We start from the raw sequence: 14837 nt of genomic DNA, 5'->3' as shown, positions 1-14837 counted from the left end.
GAGTCAAGGAGTATCTCTCAAACCCACTAGTGTTGGTTCCCCCCGAACAAGGAAAGCTATTGTTGCTCAATTTGTTAGTCTTGGATAATGCCTTCGGCTGTGTGTTGGGGCAGCTTGACGAAAACTGGGAGAAAGGAGCAGGCCATCTACTACTTAAGTAAGAAGTTCATGCCATGCGAGGCCAAGTATACCCTGATAAAACGCACTCGTTGTGCTCTGACTTGGATTTCTCATAAGCTAAGGCATTACATGTTAGCATACACTATGCATCTGATATCTCGGCTCGACCTGCTCAAGTACATTTTCTAGAAGCCAATGCCTACCGGAAAGCTAGCTAAATGGAAAATGATCCCCAGTGAATTTGACATTGTGTACTAACTCAAAAGGTTATCAAAGGGCAAACTTTAGCCAACCACCTCGCAGAGAATCCAGTGGATGGGGATTACGAACAACTTACCACTTATTTTCCCGATGAAGAAGTATTATTTGTTGGAGAAGATATTGCAGAATCATACGCTGGGTAGAGAATGTTTTTCGATGGAGCAACAAACTTCAAAGGAGTCGGAATTTGGGCAGTTCGGATTTCGGAATTTGGACAGCATTATCCAGCCACAACAAAGATAATCCCTTTCACCAATAATATGGCTGAATACGAAGCATGCATCCTTGGGATCAGAATGGCAGTCGACATGAACATCAAAGAACTTTTGGTCATAGGAGATTCCGATCTGTTGATACAACAAGTCCAAGGAGAATGGTCCACGAAGAATGTCAGGATACTTCCATACATGCACTACATTAAAGAGTTGTGCAAGAAGTTCACAAAGATTGAGTTCAAGCACATCCCCAGGATTCAGCACGAGTTCGCCGATGCGCTTGTAACCTTATCATCTATGATCCAGCATCCAGACAAGAACTACATCGACCCTATCGAGGTAGAGATCAGGGATCAACAAATACCTTTCACATTTATATGAACACCATTCCCTAAATCAGCTGCTTCCATAACTTAAATCTCATTTTACAAGCCTTATAAAATATGGACTACTTCCAGAACTCTTTTAACCTATCTCTAGACTCTTTTATAATTATATAGATATATATATATATATATATATATATGGTAAGATACACTCTTTGAACACTAGTTAAATCATAGTACAAACAATTAGTCTCAAATTTAGTCTGAGTCCTATGGAGCTACCTCAGGTAGATTTTAAGGAGTGCCTAACACCTTCCCCTTAGAAGAACAAGAACCCTTACCTATAATCTTACCGGTTAGCAGACTAATAAAAAATACGACTTAGTCATTAAATAGGTACCCTAGTATACCTTTAAATATAAGGTGGCGACTCTTTTCATTAACAACAGAGAAACCAAAAGTTGGATCCTGTCTTGACTAGTGCAAAATAAGGTGCAACATTGAGGTAATTAAATTGTGATACCATATTATCACTCCCTTGGAGAAGGTTTCCCCGAATTTCTTCATCAATAGTGACTCAATCTCATCATCCTTGAGGTCGTTGCCTTTTATTACACATATGTAGGAAGTCACATGCTCGTTTGGATCTGTGGTCCCATTTATTTGTGAATATCGGGCAATCAGAACCTTTTTGAAATAGGCTTTGTTGTCGCGCTCGGGGGGGAAAGGCTTCTGAATGAACTTTTTGGAATCCGATCCGTTCACTATCGGATGTGCCCCCGGGATCTGATTGACCCTCTAATTGTAAGTTTGCACTTTCTTATCGTTTGCCTCTATCTTCGTTTAGCCGGATTCTACCCATTTTGTCAGCGCCTCAAGCATTTTTATCACCTCAGAAGTTTCTCTTGGTCCGAACCCGTCGGGTTCTGTGACAATCCGTGCTTCCCTCCGAGTGCCTTCTCCAATCGGTTCGGGTTCATCCGCGTTGTGTGCGTGATTTTGATTCTGCAACTGTGCTATTTTAATTTGCTGAGCTTGAAACATCTCAAAAATTAAATGTAAGCTAACTCCATCGCCTCCCCCTTCTGGTGCCTCACGAGCCGATGGCCGAGGTGACCCGTGAATGCTGTTATTGGGATCAGTCAGTAGGTTTATATAGATAGCAACCTGTGAATTGGCATCGAATGGATCAGCGATTGGAACGACATTAGGGTCAACAAGGGGTACATTGTTGCTCGGCACCATGTTGTTATTTTCACTGTGATAGTCTGATTTGGCGTCAACACTTAAGTGAGCAGATTGAGAATCTGACATATTGAATAATCCTGAAATAGAATTTCAAAGAACAAGTGTAAAATAGAGTGTGTTATCAAGATTCGTATTACATCACCACTATTATCTTTGGCCCCACGGTGGACGCCAAACTGTTTACCCTTAAAATATAACAATTAAATTTATATGTGGATTAAAGGATACGTGATTTAATTTAATACAAATGATCAAAGAGTAGTAAATAATTCAATTGAAATTAGATAATACGATCAAACTAATGTGGCAAAATAATTAAACCTTGCGTTATGTTTAAACGTAAACGATCGGTTTCAATCAATCCCTCGAGATGGAGCTCGGGTCCAGCTAAATGAGTGAACAATTAAAGAACACTTAGAACAATTACTAAGAACCAAAATGAGTTCTATTGCCTTGATCTGCATGCAAAACACAACGTCAAAAAATAAAGGGGTCCTCCTCTTTATATAGTAGAGGAGTTTTAGCCCTAATACAAGTCTAAATAAGGTTAAAATCTTTCCCTTCCTTTTCTCCCACAAAATTATGATCCACAATCAGTACCAAGCATGATCCTAGCCATATTATCCGACTGATGGCGGATATTTTGGCTCCCTATTTATCTTCTTTAACCGGCTTTCCTTCATCATCGATTCTTCATCTCACTCGAGCTTGATTCTCCACGGGTTTGGCCGTGATTGAGACCTGATGTATCATTTATCTGCTTCTGGTTCTGATCTGTGGGTATCTTTGGTCTCACTCGGGCCTATAACAAGTAACGTCATTCCTCGCCTCACAATAGGAAATCGGAGGTAATTCTATCCTCGATTTTACCTGTATACAAACATATATAGTATGTCATTATATTGTTAAATTAAATGGATTACAATAATTAATTATGTTAGTTTTTAAACGATAATGTGTCATCCACTTTAATTTAATATGAAAGTAGTGGCATAGCCGCATACATTGAAGGATGATCAATCGAACACCCTTTATCGAAAAATAATATTGTATATATATAAACTTTTACTGTGTATATGGGTCAAAAATTATTTTATATATATGTATATTAAATTTTGAATACCTTTCGTGAAATTTTTGACTTCGCCACTAGATGAAAGTTGTACTAACTGATAACGACGTTTGACATAGATCGAAACGAAGTAATGGATCGATATGGAAAATTTAGTACATGTTTACCCGTAAAATGGTACAATTGAATTTATAATGTGATTTATAGACAAGTGAATCGATTTGATCCCAAAATGATAAATAAATTAAATAAAATACAAGACTTAGCGTTGAAAATGATATAAGACAACAATTAGCATGGTCCCGGGAGAAGAGCTTCTGAAGGCAGCAATATGAATATCAATGAAAAAGAAATGAAATGTTATTAAGCTTTTGAATAGTATATAGCATAAGATTGTCAGAAAATTCATGTCCTTTACATGGCTGTTGAAATCACTACTTATAGTTGCACCTAGAGAACAATGTCCTAGGATCAAACCCCTCTTAAATGAAAATTATGGGGGCCATTGAAGAATGTTTAACGGCAGGCTATGAATGTCAAAATTCTCTATAATGGACTGTGTATTTAATACTGCATAATATTCTTCATTTAATGCTATCGGGTGGCAGGCATTCATTTGTCTTCATTAGTAATATTCCCTTCGGGGGCTTCCTGGTGCCAACCGAAGTTGCTGCCCCCAGTCTTAGTTTCCACCTGTCTCGCTTTCTGTTTGTCTTCGGTTCCACGTGTTGCTCTATTATACAAGAATTTAATACGAACTGATTTTACCCTATACATATAGTTCCCCTACTTTCCGATGGCACATCTTTGTGTCATCAGGAAGTTGGTGAAGATACCTTTCTTCGCGGAATTTTTTTTGATCTCCTCTGAAAAGTTTTTGATGCTTGATTAGACACATGTTTCTTCATATTTAATGCCCCAAACACGCGTCACTCCATTATTTATCGGTTCTCGAGGTAATCACGGCCATGATTTTAGCCGGCTATTTCTTTACTTGTATGTCTCATTCTTCTTCTTTTACATTTCACAATTTTTCAAACTCTTTCAACTTTTCTTAGTCAACTCTCTCTTGCTTTTACTTTTCTTTAACCTTCTTCAAAGAATTCTTACTTCCTTCTACTACGATGAGCACCATTATTCCCATAAGGCTGAGTACCGCCAAGGATTTTGAAAAGAAGTTTCCTTCTGCTAACTCCCACACATGAGCTGGTGGTGTGTACCGTTCTTTCGTCCGTCCTTCTAGTATCCCTGCTGTGAAGGAAGACTGTGGCTGCCATGATTTGAACAGCATTTCTCCCGATCTGACGGAGCAAGTAACCTTCCCTAAGAAGGGTTTTACATATGTTTACACGTATCCGTTCACTTTGGGTCCATTCTCATTGAGTGGGGGACTTGACCCCCTAATCTTGTAGTTTTGCTATTGGTATCAAGTCTACTTGGCACAGGTAAGCCCCTCTGTGTGGCGGACGGTAGCATGTCTACGGCGGCTATGCCAGGAGACGGGGGAAGATCTCTCCTTGGCCCGCATGATGAATCTTTACTCTCCCAAGATCTTTCGTGGGGGAGTAATAAACTTCAGCAAACGTGGTCACCATACTTTGCTCACCAGCATGGATGATGACAATGACCGTGGATGGATGGAGCGGTTCGTTGTAGTTTCCACCAGGGACAGCATCTCGACCACAACTTCATCTTTTCCCAAGTCATGGACTTTTACACGTAAGTTCAACGTATGTATTTTCCCCAACTAAAGGTTATTTCAAGTTGTTACTAATCCTTCTCTTTTCACTATTTTAGCAACTCGGTGGACACCACCAAGGGTTGAAGGCTTCGTCCAGTGGGTGGAAGGCCTAAAGCCTACCGGTGGAAAGAACTGGCCCTTAAATATGGGTGGAAGGCCAAAAATTATGGTAAGGTGATTCTCGAACTAATCTTGTTTTTACCTCACGTATAAGATAATTGGCTAACTTCACTTTTCATTGAATTTAGGTCTTCTGCAGGGCTCTATTACCATCCCCGAGGAGGACATTTTAGATGATCCCATAGATGCGGCGAGGTTCCTGTAGGAGGCTTTCACCCGAACGAGCGCAATCGAACCTACTTCTGGTGTCAGTGCTTCTTCTCGGAGTTCCCGGTCGGAGAACAAGCAAACACAAGGTAATGTTCCTCTATGGCCGAGAGTAAAAATAAAAGGGTAAAGAACGTCGCGCCCGAGCCAGCCACAACCACTGTGGTGTTTGATGATGATGGGGGAGCCAGTGATGAAGGGGCTTCCCTAAAGAGGAGACGGCGACCTTCATCAGCTCAACAAAATGCTCAATCTGAAGAGCTAATAACACTAATCTAGGACGACGTCCAAGCACTCTAGGGAGAGTGATATAATGGAGGATTCCAATTCTCGCTTCCGAGCCCCAATCGTTGCTCCCGGTACTGTAAGGCTAGGTATCGGGCCTCTTCCGTCTTTGGTTGATGAGCAACAAATAACTAGCACTGCTTTTGCTGCAGCTTCTTCTCAACCCATAATACCATCAGCTTCATCTCCTTCTTCGCCAGCCATGCCTTCACCACCAAGAACCGTTACATCATCCCCACCATACATAGATACCTGAGGGCAGGATGTTCCCCCTCCCTAGTCCCCAGACCATGGGAATTTGGGGCATAACTATTCGCCCCCTATGCAGATCCTCAAAGGAGGAGGAAAGTGCCCCTCTTTGTCTCTACCGAGTGCCATATGATGTCTCGTCTGGTGGAATTAACAATTCATTGAATCCGCTGGCTTCAGAGAAAGATGAGAAAAAAATACACTCTCTTTCGGGGGGTGGGGTGTATGGTGAACAATGCCATGCATAACACAGCAACGGTATGATATTTGTTCTTTTTATTGATTTTTCTTTTCTTGTTATGACATGATTTCTGATTTGAGTTTTTGCTTTGTAGGCTAACTTCTTTGCTTTTAAGGTCCTTCAGAAGTTGATCCTTGATAAAGAAAAACTCACGTATAAGCGAGATCAACTGTTGGCCAAGCGGGATAAAATTGCTGCTCACCTCCTGGCACTGGAAGCACAAGCTGTCGAAGCCATTGAGTTGGAGGTTCAGTTGCATTGGAGTGAGCAGTAGGTGATGACCCTTACCCAAGAGGCCGTCCTGTTAAAGGTACAATTTCAAGGGGCCAAGGAAAAATGGTCTGAGGTCCAAGATGTTATTCTTGCTGTTACCAAGCGCGAGGTCGTCTCTATTGAGATGTTGAATAATTTGAAGGCAACCTTGAACTCCAAAGTTGAAGAGGCTGCAGCTACTGAGGAGAAGCGTGCCCAAATGGATAAAAAGTATAAGGGGGTCATGGAGCACAATAAAGTTTATAACTTCATTATCCGTGACCCACATCTTAGCCTTCAGGCCACAAGATCCGAGCAGAATAGCCTTTCGACCGAGGTTGATCGGCTTAAGTCAGAGCTTCAGCGCCAAGCGGATTCCCTCATTGTTGAAAAAATATATTCTATGTAGAGTATGAGGAGAAAAACCTTGGAATAGGCCAAAGCAGGCGTCATTGATTTTGATGCCGAGATCGCCAAAGCCTGTGAGCTGGAGTCAACTGCTCGAAGGAGCTTCCCGGTTCAACCTGATGCAACTGACTCTTCTGGTTCTGGTTCCGCTTTCTTGGGAACTGAGGAGGAACTTGAAGGGGATGATGATGAAGGCCAAGGCCTTGAGTCAGCGGCAGATCCGCCTTCTTCTTCTAGGGGCGCAAACGTTCTCTTCCCCCAAGTTATGGGGATGCAGTAGTTTAGTTTTTTTACTTTTTTTTTCCTTTTTTTTTCTTTTCATACTTTTGTATTTGTGGTGCTTGGCACGTTTGTTATATACAAATTCTTTTTCGTTTAAGCATTGCACATATTTTACTTTTTTGCGTCGAGTTATGCAAGGCTTCATGTGCATTTTTCCTCGATGGCATTTCGATTCCGGACATAAATTCTTTTAGAACCAACCCTTTACTGTGAGGGTTTCATAAGAGAGTGTCCTCTTATTTTTACCTTTCTCTTGAAGAGAACGTTGCATGTTCATTCCGGCACTAGCATTTGAAGTACTTGATTAACTTTCAAATGATAAAATTAATTCATCGTTCGGACAAGAAACAAGATAAAAATAAAAGGACTTTACTTTATTCCTTCCATTTTCAAAAGTACATAAGCATGCATTATGCTAAAATGAAATTGACATTACTTGTGGCTAATTTGTACAACTTGTTTCTACGGGGATGGCCGCGCAGTCCCCAGTTCCGATGATACAACTTTGTTCCCAGATTCTTAGTCCCGATTTATGTGCCAGCCAGGTTGTCGTATTCTCATATCAACCCCCCCCCCCCCCCACAGTGTTCGAACGCGAATAATACGAATTAGAACACCGGAAGTTTTGCTACTTTGATGATTCCACTAGTGAATGTTTAGATAATCTTTAGTCCGATAGAAAGCTTCATTTCCCGTTAGGAACTTTGCTATCGAGAAAAAGATTTTCTGACCACCCCCTAGTGGTAAAGGGACACTCGTGAACGGTCGGGTAGCCTTTTGTCCGATAGCAAGCTTTGTTTCCCGTTAGAAACTTTGCTATCGGGCAAAAGACTATCTAACCATCCCGTAGTGGTTCATTATTTCCATGCCTTGTCGTTTAAAGGTATTATTTCTACGGATGGTGCTTCCCTCGTAGTATGCTTTCCGTTGCTGCTTCATTAAAAACCTTCCCAAAAAAACCCAATTGGGACAAAAACTAGACGAAGAGAAAAAGAGTGCATCACATACTTTCAGTATAGGCGGTGCTCATCAACAATAATACCTTTTGAGGTATGCCACATTCCAGTTGCTCGGCAATTTTACTCTTTCTTGATTTTTCAATTCATATGATCCTTTCCCGATAACAACTGAAACCCGATAGGGGCCTTTCCACGTTGGACCCAACTTTCTTGCGTTGAGCTCTATGGTATTTTGAGTCACTTTCATTAAAACCAAGTCTCCCCCTTTGAAATAACAGAGACTGTCTCTTCGATTATAATAACTTTCCATTCTTTGTTTATGGACTGCCATCCTTATATGCGCCAAGTCCCTGCGTTCGTCGAGCAGCTCCAATCTGACTAACAATGTTTTGTTGTTTGCTTCTTCGTCTGCCCGGAAGTATCTCATGGTAGGCTCTCCTACTTCCACCGGGATCAGAGTTTCTACTCCGTATACGAGAGAGAAAGTTGTTGTTTGACATGGTCGTTGTTTGGTATGCCTATAACACTCCCGGTAAATCTTTGGGCCATTTGCCTTTGGCTGCTTCCAATCTCTTTTTGAGATTTTGAATGATCATTTTGTTTGTCGATTCCTCTTGGCCGTTTGCGCTTGGATGGTATGGCGAAGATGTGATTACTTTGATTTTCAAGTCTTCAAGGAATTTTGTGACCTTTGCGCCTATAAATTGTAGCTCGTTGTCACAGGTTATCCCAAACCTGCAAATTATGTTATCCCACAGGAAATCGACCATTTCGCGCTCACAGATTTTCTGGTAAGGACCTGTTTCGACCCACTTAGAAAAATAATCAGTTAAAATCAAAAGAAATCTTAACTTACCGAGAGCCGACAATAGCGGACCAACTATGTCCATCCTCTATTTCATGAATGGCCAGGGCGACAATACTTAATGCCATAGTTCTGCTGGTTGATGCACCAACGGTGCGTGGCACTGACACTTGTCTCATTTATGAACAAATATCTTAGCGTATTGTTCCATACGGGGCCGGTAGTATCCTACCCTAACTAACTTTAGCACTACTGAGTCCGCACTAGAGTGATTCCCCCAGATTCTTTCGTAGACTTCTCTTATGACGTAATTAGCCTCGGAGGCTCCTAAGCATCGGGCCAACGAGCCTTGTAAATACTTTCTATACAATTGGCCTCCCCTGAAGAAGTAACATGCTAGTTTAGTGTGTAGCGCCCGAGATGCCTTGGGATCTTTGGGTAGTTTGCCGTGCTCAATATAGTCAATGATCTCATTTCTCCAGTCCCAGACCAAATTGGAAGTGTTTACTTCATAATAACCGTCCATATCCAATACCAAATGTATAAGCCGCACGACCGTACCGGAGTTTGATCCTTTTATTTCCATGGACAAGCCTAGATTAGCCGGTGTGTTTGCTTACGCGTATTATTCTCTTGGGATATGGATGATTGACCATTCCCTAAACTGTATGAGCAGACTCTAGGTTTTCTACATATTGTTGTACGCACTCCACTTTAATGTCGAAGATCCCGTATACCTGATTTACTACCAATTGGGAAGCACATTTGATTTCTATGACGTCGGAGTCCTGTAACGACCCGACTTGTCATTTTGAGAATTAGTATCTCGTTCAATGGATTAAGGACCTAAGTAACTTCATAATATGTGTTATAACTTGCGCACCAGGTCGAGTTCGATTTTTGGATGATTCAGGATCAATTTGGAAGGACAATTCTTATTTTAGAAGTTTAAGTGAAAAGAGTTGATCTGAGTTTCACTTTTGTGTAGACGACTCCGGAGTGGAGTTTTGATGATTCCAATGGCTCCGTATGGCGATTTTAGACTTAGGCGTACGCCCGGGTTTGTATTTAGAAATCCGTAATATAATTCGGTGCATTTTGGCAAAAATTTGAAAAGTTGAAGTTTTGGAAGGTTGAGATGTTTGACTGGGAGTTGACATTTTAGATGTCGGGTTCGTATTTCGATTCCGAAAGTTGTAATAAGTCCGTACTGCCATTTATGACTTGTGTGCAAAATTTGAGATCATTCCGAGGTGTTTAGGCTTGTTGGCCGTCAGTTTTGAATTTTAAAAGTTTATTAGTTCATTAAGCTTGACTTGAGGTGTGATTCATGATTTTGATATTGTTAAGTGATATTTAAAATATCAAGTAGGTTTGAGTTATGATTTGGAACTTGCCTGCAAAATTGAGGGTCGTTCGGAGTTGGTTTGATAGCATTCAGACACTTGGTTGCAATTCTAGAAGTTCTTGAGTACTCCCTTCAAATTTCATGCGTGTTGATATCCGATTCATGATTTTGGATATTATTTTGGTGATTTGATCGTGCGAACAAGTTCGCATTATGTTTCTAGACTTATGTAGATGTTTGGCGTGGAGCCCCGAGGGCTCGGGTGAGTTTCGGGGTGATTTCGGGCCATTTTTAGGCCATTTTCAGCTGCTGGTCTTTTGGCTATAGGGGTGTGCATCGCGATCTCGAACATTTGGTCGCGTTCGCGAAGAGCAAACTGCAGTTTGGGGCCTTGTGAATCGCGATAACGTAAGCCTTTTCGCGATCGCGTAGGAGAAAATTTCTGCTGCACAAGGTTGACTTTGAAAGCTTATATCTTGCAATCTATAAGGAATTTGGAGATGATCTAAGCATGAAAGTTGTAGCCCTTCGTGTAAAGTTTTCAGAAAATTAAACCATTTAGCACTTGGAGTTTTGTAGAAAAGGTTATGGTGGATATACTACAGGCTATCTGGGAAGAGTTCGGAAATCGCTATTGAAGAATTTGTTCATCGCGGTCGCGAAGAAGGAAGCCTGGCCAGTGGATTTAATGTACAATTTCGGACCTTTGAGCCATTTATCCATATTTTGAGTTGGAGATCTCGAGATTTAGCGATTTTTAGATGATTTGCACCATATGGATTGGGTTAAGTGGTTCATACTCAATTTTCATTATATTTCATGATTCCGTGATTATTTTCATCCCTAATTAGTGAATCAAATGGAACAAATTGGAAAAATTGTAAAATCTTTCGAAATTGTAAAATTAAGATTTGAAGGGCGATTCGATACCGGAATTTGATGAATTTGGTATGGTTAGACTCGTATTGGAATGGGTGTTAAGATTTCGTGAATTTTTGTCAGATTTCGAGGTGCGGGCACTGGGTTGACTTTCGAGTTGACTTTTTAGAATAAAATTAAAAGTCGACGTTTTATTATTCAAAATTATTTCATATGAGTTTTAATTATTTTATGAAATTAATTTGGCTATATTTGAGCCGTTCGGAGGTCGTTTCCCGCGAGAAGGCCATTTTAAAGTATCGGCCTAACTTCGTTAAGGTAAGTATCTTGCCTAACCTTGTGTGGGGGAATTACCCCTTAGGTTTTTGATTGATGGTACTACTTGAATTATGTGGAAGGCATGTACATAAGGTGACGAGTATGTACATAGACTTATATGTGGTATTTGATTGGATTAGACCATTGGGCTTCTTTCATGCAATTAATTATAGCTATCGTTTCATGTTATATCTTCTGTCGTTAGGATTGTTCTTACGTGCTTTACTTGAAGTTGTTAGTACATGTTCCATCTCTTGTTGTCAAGTTCATCCTTATATGCTAATTGTTAAATTATAATTGCTTGTTGAATTCATGCTTTATCTCCTACATGCCTTAATTGTTAATTGATTCTCGAAAATTGTGTCTTGGTTTATGGATTGTCATTCCTTGCTATTTGATTTCGTGAGTTATCGCGTAACTTTTTCATCAGTTGTGATTTCTTTGTGTAGCCTCGTTATTCCTTTTGATTTTGTGGTACACCATAGTTGGTTGTAAATTATTTTCTTAATTTATATTGTTCGGGGAGCGGGTTGCACGCCGCAATAGTAATGAAAATGATGATATGTTGTGTTGCTTCAATATGCTAAATTTGTGCCTATGTTATTTATTGATAAATTGATCGTCAAGGTGAATATATGTGCACGGGGTCATTAGCTTATATCCGATTGAGTTGTTGGTAATTTAGTGGATTTAAATGAAAGAGTTCTTGAGGTGTTTCACTTGTGCGTCTTTCAAAAATAAAACTCGTATCTCATTCGGCATCTTACTAATTTAAATGGTTATTACACATTTACTTTAATTGATTTTCTAAATTTACTCATCACCTTATTGTTGTGTAATTTACTTTAAAATAGTTGTCACGTTTTATTTTAACAAATTCTATATTTAACTCGCTAAATTTAATTGATGTTTTACTTTGCTTAAATACGATATTGTGCTTCATCTCATTTATTTTCTAAAACTAAGTTTATCTCTTACTTTATTTGCACAATCTCTCCTTTATTTTACTTTATTTGAATCCTAAATTAGGCTTAATATCTCATTTGACGCTTAACTGTATTCAAGTTTGATTTGTGCTTAATTGTGTTTAAATTATTCATCGATCATCTTAGTTGATACTGACACAGATACTATATACATAGTAGTATGTGGATATTGCCGTGCGAAAGTGATTTGAAAAATGTGGGCACAAGGGGCCATGTGTGTAAGGTTTGGAAGTTGTGACTTATAATAAGAGATTACGAGATGTGGTACTTGGGGTAATTCTTGTTGAAATTCGTGCATTAGGAATGATTTGATTGACTAAGTTGTCATTGACTTCCCTTACTTGAACACATTCATATTTTATCTATACTCCTGACTATGTTATTGCTTAATTACTTGAGTGTTCTCGTTGCCATACGTGCTCCCCTTATTTTCATTGTTGATGGTGATTTGAAATCTTTCTGCTTGTGGCCTTATATTGATATTCCTTCCTTGTTAGTTTTATGTCATATCCTGCACAAGTTTTCATGTCCGGTAGGTATCTTGACCTGGCCTCGTCACTACTCTACCGAGGTTAGGCTTGATACTTACTGGGTACCGCTGTGGTGTACTCATGCTACACTTATGCATATTTTTATACAGATCCAGGTACTTATGATCGAATTGGTTTAAGACTTATGTCTGTGCTCCTGGATACTTCATGGTATACCTGTTCGACGTTCGCAGGCCCCGAAGTCACCTTCCGTTGTATTTTATTTCCATTGTCTTCTATTATTCTGTAACAATGACTTACTCCTTATTTATAGTTACTCTTAGAAAGGCTTGTGACTTGTACTATCGGTTTTGGGATTATGTAACTGAAGTTGGTTTGACTATGTTGTTACGGAATTTTCTTTTTAAATTATTGTAGTTAATTTAGTTGAATTCCACTAGTGATTAGTATATGTTAGGCTTACCTAGTCTTAGATACTAGGTGCCATCATGACTTCCTTGGACAAGTCCAGTCCCCGAGCCAGCTCAAGTCCTGCAATCAAAGCCTCATACTCGACTTCATTCTTAGTCAAGAGAACAATTCATATGGCCTGACTCAGGGTTTCTCCCGAGGGCGTAATTAGTACTACCCCGAGCCCGGACCCTTTCATGTTGGAAGCTCCATTCATTAACAAGGTCCAGACTCCCGATGTCGATTCTGACACCATCACCGCTTCTTTGGTGGCCAAAGACAGTAGTCCAGGACTAAAATCGGCCACGAAGTCGGCCAAAACTTGTGATTTGATCGCAGTGCTAGGTTTATACTCTATGTCAAATTTATTTATTTTGATTGCCCATTTGGCCAGTCGAACTGGAAGTTCAGGTTTGTGAAGGATATTCTGCAGGGGAAAGGTTGTCACCACGGCTATCGGGTGGCATTGAAAATAAGTCCTAGGCTTTCGAGCGGCGACTACGATAGCTAAGGCTAATTTTTGAGGTGTGGGTAGTGAGTTTCCGCTCCCGTTAAAATTTTACTAACATAATAGATAGGAGATTGCGTACATTCATCTTTACAGACTAAAATGACACTTATTGCTACCTCCAAGACTGCTAAATAAATCAACGATTGTTCACCTTTCTCCGGTTTTGATAGTAACGTAGGGCTCGATAAATACCTTTTCAAATCTTTCAAAGCCTGTTGGCATTCTGGAGTCCATTCAAAGTTGTTCTTCTTTTTCAGAAGTGAGAAGAAGTGATGATATTTTTCTGAAGACCGGTAAATGAATCTTCTTAAAGCGGCCAGTCTTCCTGTTAACCTCTGAACCTCTATCACATTTGATAGATGGTCGGGAATGTCCTCGATAGCTTTAATTTTATCGTGATTGACTTCGATCCTCCTTTTTTACACCAGGAACCCCAAGAACTTACCAGAGCTGACTTTGAATGCACATTTTTCGGGGTTAAGCTTCATGTCGTGCTTCTTTAGGATGTCAAAGTTTTCTTGGAGGTGTTTAAAATGATCACCTGCATTCAAAGACTTAACCAACAAATCATCTATGTAAACTTCCACTATTTTCCCTATTTGTTTTTCAAACATTTTGTTCACAAGCCTCTGAAAGGCATCACATTGTAGCAATGTGTGCCAAAGTTCGTTATGAACGAAGTCTTTTCCTAATCGTCCGGGTTCATTTTTATTTGGTTGCACCCGAAATAGGCATCGAGGAAACTCATCAACTCGTGCCCGGCCGTCGCATTAATCATTTGATCAATATTTGGAAATGGGAACGAGTCTTTTGATCACGCCTTATTTAGATCCTTATAACCCACGCACATGCGAAATTTATTATTCTTTTTTGGAACTACTACTACATTAGCTAGCCAGTCAGGATACTTTACCTCTTGGATTAAACCGATATCAAGAAATCGAATTACCTCTTCTTTAACAAACTTATTTCTGACCTTGGTAATAGGGCATTTCTTCTGCCTTACCGGAGGAATGTTAGGATCCAGGCTTAACTTGTGCATGGCCACCTCTAGTGGGATACA

The 14837-nt window shown here is 40.0% G+C and overlaps 1 protein-coding gene across 1 annotated transcript; it reads left to right on the top strand.

The window, feature by feature from the left end:
- The first annotated feature begins 527 nt into the window (after positions 1–527).
- Positions 528–977, top strand: LOC142178325 (uncharacterized). Its single transcript, XM_075247656.1, has one exon. It carries the CDS (start codon positions 528–530, stop codon positions 975–977), a length of 450 nt encoding a protein of 149 aa, XP_075103757.1.
- Positions 978–14837: the final 13860 nt, after the last annotated feature.

The sequence above is a fragment of the Nicotiana tabacum genome, chromosome 24, assembly GCF_000715075.1.
Source record: "Nicotiana tabacum cultivar K326 chromosome 24, ASM71507v2, whole genome shotgun sequence".
Classification (NCBI taxonomy): domain Eukaryota; kingdom Viridiplantae; phylum Streptophyta; class Magnoliopsida; order Solanales; family Solanaceae; genus Nicotiana; species Nicotiana tabacum.
This window is presented reverse-complemented; position numbering and strand designations above follow the sequence as displayed.

Coding starts and splice junctions, on each gene's coding strand:
- LOC142178325 (XM_075247656.1), top strand. CDS start 528: ATGTTTTTCGATGGAGCAACAAACTTCAAAGGAGTCGGAATTTGGGCA.